General features: G+C 46.0%; 1 protein-coding gene across 1 annotated transcript; it reads left to right on the top strand.

The window, feature by feature from the left end:
* Positions 1-637: 637 nt before the first annotated feature.
* trib1 (tribbles pseudokinase 1) lies at positions 638-8,282 on the top strand. The gene is made up of 3 exons (XM_068728563.1): positions 638-1,357; positions 2,145-2,437; positions 5,650-8,282. Exons 1-3 carry the CDS (start codon positions 1,058-1,060, stop codon positions 6,122-6,124), a joined length of 1,068 nt encoding a protein of 355 aa, XP_068584664.1. The 5' UTR covers positions 638-1,057; the 3' UTR covers positions 6,125-8,282.
* Positions 8,283-9,136: the final 854 nt, after the last annotated feature.

The following is a 9,136-nucleotide window of genomic DNA, read 5'->3' as shown; positions in this document are numbered from 1 at the left end:
ACTTGGGATCGGCGTCCCTGGGAGCCCAGCTGCTATGATGTTGTTTACGGAGCCGCGCTGGCATATTTTATGTGAATGCTTATAGCCCAGCACCACTAAGGCTTTATAAGGGTGAGTCATATCCACATAACAAACAAGCCCAGCATGGGAAAATATCGTGGTGATGTTAAAGCTAGAGTTAAGGCTCATACACTGGAGCTTTGTGCGGGCTAGTTCACACTTGAGGCCCAACATTTGGAGAGCAAACAGCTCAGGTGCCATACAGGAGGTCTGTGGAGAGATTGTTGCCATAAATGGCTGAACATTAAGGAAATTACTGAGTCAGAGAGAGATCTTTAAGGATTGTTAATTATTGTCTAAAACATGTGAGCATGCTTGATGAGGCAGCCATGATAAGTAGCAGATGATTTCTTCATTCCTCTCACATGGTAGGTTTTTGTTTTTTTCCCCAGCATCAGCAAAATCTCAGAGCAGTAATTCAGAGAATGTTGACACCATAACAAACAAACAGAGGAAAAAAACAACACGAATGTTTGCGCCATATGGTCACGCAGGTTTCTCAGAAAGGTAATACAGCCGGCGGTTTCATCAGAGCTGAGCTCGAGTCGGTGCCGTTACAGGATTGCTCAATGGTTGTGTCACCAGGAGGCTGGACTGGTCGGGCGGAGTGTTTGAGCTCTGAGCTCAACATCACCGGAGCTCACTCACTCTCTGCCTCTCTGCGAGTGTGAGGCGGTCTCTCTTTCATACTCTGTCTCTCTCTCTGTCTCTCTCTCTCTTTCCCCTCTCTCTCTGTCTCTCTTTCTCAGTCTGGAATCTGAGGGATCGGGATTTTGTCACTAGAACTACACGGACCTCAGAGCCACGGGCATTCGCTCTCCTAAAAAGGACGTGGGTCGGATTATTCCTGAATCCGCTGAAGTTTCATGTATAGCTCAACTAGAATGGATCTCGCACGGAGAAATGGAGTGCAACGTTTGTAGTTTTTTTTAAAAGGACACATACTAAACCAGTCGGGGTCTCGTTTTTTGCTTTGAAGGTGAATCGGTCTATCAGGATGAACTTGCAGTGGAGCAGCCCGGCACCCTGCATCCGCATCGGGAGAGTCGCGCACAAGCGGCTGGACTCAGACGATCAGCCGCCGGCCAAATGCGCCAGGCTGAGCGCCGAGGCGGGGGACACGCAGGGACTCCTAGGCACCTCTCCTGGTTCCCCGGTGAGCCCCGTCTCAAACTCTTTCCCGGCGACCCACCAGGGGCCATCCAGGATAGGACCGTTTCTGCTTCTACCTCTAACGGACCGGGAGAGCGTGCACAGCGCGATGAACACCGACACCGGCGACGAGCAGCTGTGCAAGGTATGCGCAATCCCGTCGTTGTGCAATTGTCTTTGAATGAATGGTGTTTCATCGCGTTGCTCAATAGCCCGTCTGACATGTCATCAGGATTCAGCCCGACTTGCTCACCAAATGTCAGTCTCACGTGAAATGTGTCACACTTTGCGTAATAACAGGAGTGATAGTTCAAGATAGTTAAATTCTGAATTACATTAGATTATTTCAAACATGTTTACAAAGAGCACGAAGGACCGGTCAGCCCCGTAGGCTCTGCTGTGTGTTAGAAATATAGTCTACCTATTGAAACCCACCTCTCCTTGGCACTGTGGCTTCAAACACAGTGTCTGTCAACTCGGCTCATTTGCATACACGTCACTGCAATACGCCGCGCCGTGACACACACAAAATGCAAACATATGAGGCAAAGACTCATGGTAATGAGTGTACCCTCCGCTGCTCCATATCTATGTGATTATTTTTGCATGATAGACCTGCAGGCGTTTGGCTTTGTTGATTAATAAAGTTAATCGCTTCATGCTTTGCTGATTCATTTGTCATGCTCTTGCAAAAGCAGCTGGAATCAATGCATATCCTATGCCTTTCTTTTTTTTTAACTCGCTGCCAAATTTGCATGCTTGTTTCCTCAGATGATTATTAAGAACACACTGACCCATTGCCTCCTCCACACACACACACACACACACACACACACACACACACACACACACACACACACACACACCCTCCCTCCCTCCCTCCCTCCCTCCCTCTGAATCTTCCTAATTTCCATCCTGCTCTCCTCTCTTAGGTCTTTGATATGGGGGTGTACCAGGAAAAGATCAGAGCCTACGGGATCCTGCCAGCCCACAAGAATGTGGCCGGAGTCAGGGACATCATCCTTGGCGAACGCAAAGCCTACGTGTTCCTGGACAAGGACTTCGGGGACATGCACACCCTGGTGAAAAGCTGTCGCAGGCTGGACGAGGAGCACGCCTGCAGGCTCTTCCGTCAGGTGGCCCTGGCTGTGGCACACTGCCACCAGGAGGGCATCGTGCTGGGTGACCTCAAACTGCGAAAGTTTGTCTTCGCAGATGAGAAAAGGTGAGAAGCACATCCCTTGCAGTACTTTAAACACACTTAAAATACTGGTCCTCAGTGTCAGATGACACCTGAAAGCTTTCTCGCAATTGTAACCGTGCACCTGCTCAGCGTCACATTCATTCGTCTCAAGTTTCATTCAGCTCAAATAAACAGCTAACTTAATTTAGAGGCTCTCAGATTTAATTACATGCAGTGCAGTGGGACGAGCCAGTGAAGGCACAGAGCAAAACGCGGCAGCAGCTGATACACACAGGCCATGTGTGCAGATATCGATGTGGGCGCAGATAGAGTAGGAGGTTCTGTACTTGTGGAGGCAGACTGCATAGCTTCCCAGATTCTCGCCCTCTGTGTCTGTCTCCCATTCTCACTTTCGACGTGTCTCTTTGTATGCGTGTTTGTTTTGCATGCGTGCGCGCATGCACGTGTGAATGCAGTGGGTGGTAGTTTGGCAGAGCTGCGAGACGAGGCTGGTGAATGAGACAATCGTCCCCTTCTGCAGTCTATATCTTAGAATATATTTATGCCTCATTATTTATTCATAAATTACATCATAATTATTCCGCAGAATAACTGATGCTTCCAACAAGGATTCATTCAAATACACTTTCATCCATGCATGATGGAGTAGGTCAAAGCACTGTGCTTGGAACTGGCTGCCACACACATGCGCCCTAATGTCTGCATCGTGCTACACATTCGGTTCAGGAAGACACACAAAACCCCTGCTTACAAAACTATTTGTCGCCTCTTTGCCCTTGCGTCACACTCTTTCCTGTAAGCGCCCGCTGATGTAGCACAACCCCCCCCCCGCTTTGGCTTTCCAAAGGCCCTTTTTCATGGAGACTTCTCAACAGTAACATTCTCCAGCCATGACCTCTGGGTTAGCAGGGTCACACTGGATGAATGAGAGCAGACAGCCAGTGAGAGAAGTTGAAGTTGGTTGTGTCCCTCTGATAGCTATACGGCTGCAGAGCGATGAGTCACAGAGTATATGTGCAGAGGGGAAGAGGAGGGGGGGGGGCTGCATAGCTCATTTTCTCTGTGTGTGTGTGTGTGTGTGTGTGTGTGTGTGTGTGTGTGTGTGTGTGTGTGTGTGTGTGTGTGTCTCTATGTACATGCATGTCTGTATGAACGCTGATTAAACATTCAGAGCCAGTTCAATGGCGTATGCTTTTAATTCAGTATTTTGTTAGCAGAGTTACAGCATTGCAACATTGATGCTGGTACATCCACAAGACCCACTTGACCCTAGAGTTGTGGGATGACATCTTTCTTAACTTCTCTTCACACTTTGGCTGGCGACATACTGCATTGCCACTACGGATGATCTTACCATGATGTGACTGTAAAAAATGTTTTAAAAAGCTGCAGATTTCGCCGATAGTGTGGAATTTAGCTTTCGTTCACCCCGAGATGGCTGCCTCTATCCGATCACAGACAGACTTTTGACGCACATCGATATAAGTCTCCTTGAAATGTTGCAATTCTGCGTGACCTCATCAATCCCGTCATACAGTTTTCCAAATCCAAAATCGAGCATCTTTCAAACCCCAACAATCACGCTGTGATGCAATATCCTTGCCAACAATGCAGCACCCGAGCCAGAAAGTCACAACAATTTGACAAATGCTCTCTCTCTCTCTCTCTCTCTCGCTCTTGCTCTCTCACTCTCACTCTCTCACTCTCTCACTCTCTCACTCTCTCTCACACACACACACACACACACACACACACACACACCATTTGGAAAAGCCAGTTTAGGGAAAGTGACTAGCACTGCAAAGCATGCAGAGCTTCACTGCTGGGCCGGCCTTCCCTTGCGTCACTGATGTGGCAACAGCCATTTGAGGGTAATTATGGGATGGCTGGCGCCGCGAGTGTGGGACCCAGGTGCAGATAGCCGCGGAGAGAGCGAGAGAGAGAAATGTACTCTCAACAGAAGGATGAGTCACTCTCTCCACCCCTCTAAACTCTCTCTGTTCTGTTTCCTTTTCTGTCTCCATCGCTCGCTCTCCTCCCCTGACTTATCTCCTCCACTATCTTGGTGTTTAAATATCATTTGCTTTCTATCTTGGTCCTTCTGGCTGTCACTCTTTTCATCCCCTCTCTGGCTGATTATTTCTCTCTCCAGCCACTCTGTCTGACAGCTGAAGTGTCTCACAGTCAGTCGACCCTCTGAATGTGAGATAAAGCAGCATACTACTTGATAAAGCCTCAATCATTGTGTTAGTCTTGGGAGCAAATCTTAAGAGGCACAAATTAAATTTGAATTAAAATCCCGGCACGTCTGTCGCTGTTGAAAATTAATAATTAATTTTCCCATTCCCATCAATCATTTTGAAAGAGCGCTTCAGCCGTAAATGTCCTATTATGTCCGTAAATACACTTTCACAATCTCAGTTGCTCCAGTGTTGGACTAAACCTATCGTCCTGTCATTAACATGGCTAAATATAGCATTGTGAGTGCGAGTAGGGGAGGAGGAGGAGGGGTTGTATATTTTTGTGTGTGAGTGTGCATGTGACCATGTGTGCCAGGAAGTCATTGGAAATGTATTTAGGCAGCTCTGATTCTCAAACTGGACTCACTGTTGTGCACTTGGGTCATAGAGAGTTCACTGGTGTCTGTGGTGTGTGTGTGTGTGTGTGTGTGTGTGGGTGTGTGTGTGTGTGTGTGTGTGCGTGTGTCCATCTGTCTGTCTTCTGTGCCGCTTAAGGCTCAAGGAAGGATGCTTGTTTTTCCTGTGATGCAATCAGTGACTTACATTTAATAAAACACTGAAATGTTTGACGGTGTTAAACAAAGCCACTGTTATAAATAGACTCACACACACACACACACAAACACTACACACTATCAGTGTTGTACTAGATCAAGGAATGACTTTGATTTTAAATATTGTTGAACATGAGAACTCTGAGGACATCATTTCCAACAACAAGATGACATTCTGCAAAAAATATTCTGCTTGTGACATGCAGAGTTTGATCTTGGGGGGGATGGACTTTGGTTTTCACTACAAAGTGTACAAGATAACAGATGATGTCGCTGTTACAGTGTGACTAAAGCTCTCGCTAGTAGCTGCCGTTGTAGAAAGGGGATCCTCAAATGTGGAAGTAAACATGCAGCTAACAGAAAGGAATGTACTACATTAAACTTAAACTTTAAAGGTCCTTTGAAATGTCCTGACCTTATTTTGACTTTTTCTTCACAGGACACAGGTGAGACTAGAAAGCCTCGAGGACTGTCGCGTCCTAGAGGACCCCAGCGACGACTCCATGTCAGACACCCACGGCTGCCCTGCCTACGTCAGCCCAGAGATCCTCAGCGGCTCCGCGCCTTACTCTGGCAAGATGGCCGACATGTGGAGCCTGGGGGTCATGCTGTACACCATGCTGGTTGGCCGCTACCCGTTCCATGACCCGGACCCGGCCACGCTATTTTCCAAAATCCGCAGAGGCCAGTGCTGTTTGCCAGAGGGCTTGTCGCCCAGGGCCAAGTGTCTGCTCCAGAGCCTGCTGAGGAAGGAACCCTGGGAGAGACTCACGGCGAATGAGCTGCTTGCTCACCCGTGGTTCCACCAGCCGCCGTCGTCACAGGAAGTGGCACTGGGTGAACAGGAAGTGAGCTCGGCAGAACAGATGGTGCCATCCTTTAATGTGGAAGAGGATGATGATCTGTTCTGCTGACAGACTCGATTCAGCTGAGACTGGCTGAGGGACCAAAACAGGAATTGCTATGAGGGATCCATTGTTGTGTTTTTACAATGGCACATTTAGAAACCCATTTGTGTAGAATTGAGTGTACATACACCCTCAAGCTTTCTACAAGAACTCACTGTACTGTATTTTGTGGTCGTATGTGTGTTACTTATTAAGGGCATTGTTCACCATGATCCTTCTTTGTGTTTCTTTATGTATGTTTTCGAAATTATTTGGTGCTAAAAGAAATAACAAGGACTTGAATTTGCCAGGTTACGCTCACAAGATAATCTCTGCAGGCTACTATGAGTGTATCACAGAGAATTAACCCATGGCAAACAATAGTCACCGATGCTTGCTCTCAGCCTGGACTCATAAGGCTTCAGAAAGCATTAGATGAATCCTGAATGGGAGGCGAGGAGACGTGACATTGTTCCTCTCACTCTAGTCTCCGACCAGGCTGGAGGCTCCGCCGGCTGACTCACAGACCGGCTCGAGGAAGGCCTAGCACAAGCTTGACGTCTCGCAGCAGGCAGTGTCATAGAGTGAGAAAGACGCTTAGCAGAGGACTGATGTGTCACACTCAGCGGGGACGCTACGAAGGTGTCTCACTGCCAGTCTGGCAACGTCTCAGCAAGTAGAGAGCTTTTACAAATCTCACACCCTTCACAGAAGGTTGAGAACGGCAGGATGTTACGAGTGTAAAACTCACTGAAAAGTCACATACACACACACACACTCAATAATAAGCAGTGGTACTGGGCGAACACAAGTCCTTGTAAATGGCTAACAGAGGAAGTTTTATTTTATTTTATTTTATTTTTTATTTTTAACAGTTAAAACTAAATCATTTAACTATTCAAAAACATGCTCATATCTGAATATATCCTCTAAAAAGGTCGCATCAGAACAGGAAGTGTCTATTAAATGTGACTGTAATCAATCTGTTCAGCTCTTCTGAAACGCTGCATGTGCAGTTAGCCAACACTAATGCTTCTTAAAATAAAATCAGACTTGGTCACATGCCTTTGCAGCAACAGAGATGGTCGGATACATCTTAAGCCTAAATGCATGCTGCTTTTCAGGGGAAAAAGTTAAAATAAACAGACAATTCAAATAGTACTTCCGCTTGAATTACAACGCCATGAGTTATCTCTCAATCCAACAATGTTGTATTTTGTTGTTTAAAGAAATGTGTCAAATATCCAGTTAAGGAACCACCAAGTCAGAAAGAAACCCACTTCAGAAAAATGAAGACTTTCTCAGTTGAGCAGTTGAACGTGTTTTGTTCATTTCTGTTGGAACATTATGTCAAGCTGTGTTGCTTTAACAAAGCTGAGCTGTGCCCGTATCACTGTGTTTCATAAACTGAACGTCTCTGAATCAGTCGCAGTCAGGCGATATTTGATGTTGGTTGTCTAATGATGACTCAACACTTGAGCGTGTCTGTAGAAAATGGTCCTGACCTTGGCTGGAAGAATCTGTTCTGACTGTTTCACCTCTTTTATGGTACTTTTTTCCCTTTCCTTTTTATTTGATTTTTTTTTTTTTTGGAAGCTGTATCCAAGGAGACTAGTCATCATAGTTGGAGACATGATGCACCACGTTCTAAAAGAGGTTTTGTCTTGGATTGTGACAGGTGGATGCAGAGCTTCAGTGACGTTTATCCTTGCAGGCTAGATCTGCAGCCAGCTATTTCATTCTGGCACAATCATTTTGAAGACGGTACTAAATCTGGCATATCTGAGAAGCGCTGTGCATTACATTTTTGGGTCAACCAGTAGGCTAATAAAACGTCTGCTGCGGTTCTTTAATTATTTTTCCCTCATCTGCTCGAGGTATCAGATGGGAACGGATTTGTGACAATCTGAATTGTTTCTCACAGAAAAGTAATTTCAGAGATTTAGGATTTTGTTCCTGGTTCGTACAAGCAGAGTCACACATTCATGTGACACGTAGAGTAAACTGACACGGGTGCACAAACTTCATATTGCACTGTGAATTATGTATTTGTGACACAACCTAGAGGCTATTACTGGTCCACACGGGTTACATACGAGATATATTCATTGTACAAAAGGTGTAAATATGTATATTAGAAATATGTGTGGAAATGTTGAATAAAGATCACATTTTTTCATATTAACATGGTTTTTTTTTCCATTACTATTGCTTGTCTCCCTCACACACACCCATGCAACCACCTGCACATTACACAGCTCGACCTCATGCCAAGAAGGTTTGCCCGCAAGAGTTCTCTTTACATTTTCTCATTTTCGTCAGCGCTTTCAATTTCCTCCTTGAAAGGGGAAAAAAAAAAACTCTCCGTCTCTCTCCATCTCTGCCTCTAACTGTTTACTCTTCTCTGACCTTTGCGTAATGTAACATTTAACTCCTCAAACACACAAATGTCAATAGTGGGTCAGTGTCTTTTCCTGGAACACGTAAGGGGGAGCAGATACAGCACCCGCTCTTTTTTTCCCTTCAGCTTCAGCGGTAACCGGTGAAACTCATCAAACACCAGCACTTTTCATACTTAAATGCATATAATCCTTTTTTTAATCTTATCCACTTTTGCTTATGAATCATTGTTTGACCTATAACATCTTGGCATGTCTCCGCCGTCTGTGTGTTATGACTACCTTAGGCATGGCTGGCCGAGGCTTGCGTAAGCCCTGTGTTCGTTTGTGCCTTCATACGCATACCTGCCTGCAAGTGTGTGTGTGTGTGTGTGTGTGTGTGTGTGTGTGTGTGTGTGTGTGTGTGTGTGTGTGTGTGTGTGTGTGTGTAAGAGTCAGATTAAGTATCAACAGGGTAGCTGGTGTGCCTCAGCTGCTGGGAAGCTGCCAAATCAGCGATTGCCTAACACATCAGAGCCGGGCTCCTCCGGGGATGACAACAGGGCCCCCAAAAAGTAGGTTAGTAATAGGTCAAGTAATAAATATCTGGGGAAATGTATGTGTGTGTGTGTGTGTGTGTGTGTGTGTGTGTGTGTGTGTG

The sequence above is a fragment of the Cebidichthys violaceus genome, unplaced genomic scaffold, assembly GCF_023349555.1.
Source record: "Cebidichthys violaceus isolate CVI_PGR_0920_01 unplaced genomic scaffold, fCebVio1.0.p SCAF_42, whole genome shotgun sequence".
Lineage (NCBI taxonomy): Eukaryota > Metazoa > Chordata > Actinopteri > Perciformes > Stichaeidae > Cebidichthys > Cebidichthys violaceus.
The sequence above is the reverse complement of the archived record's forward strand: the minus strand, read 5'-3'. Positions and strand labels throughout refer to the sequence as shown.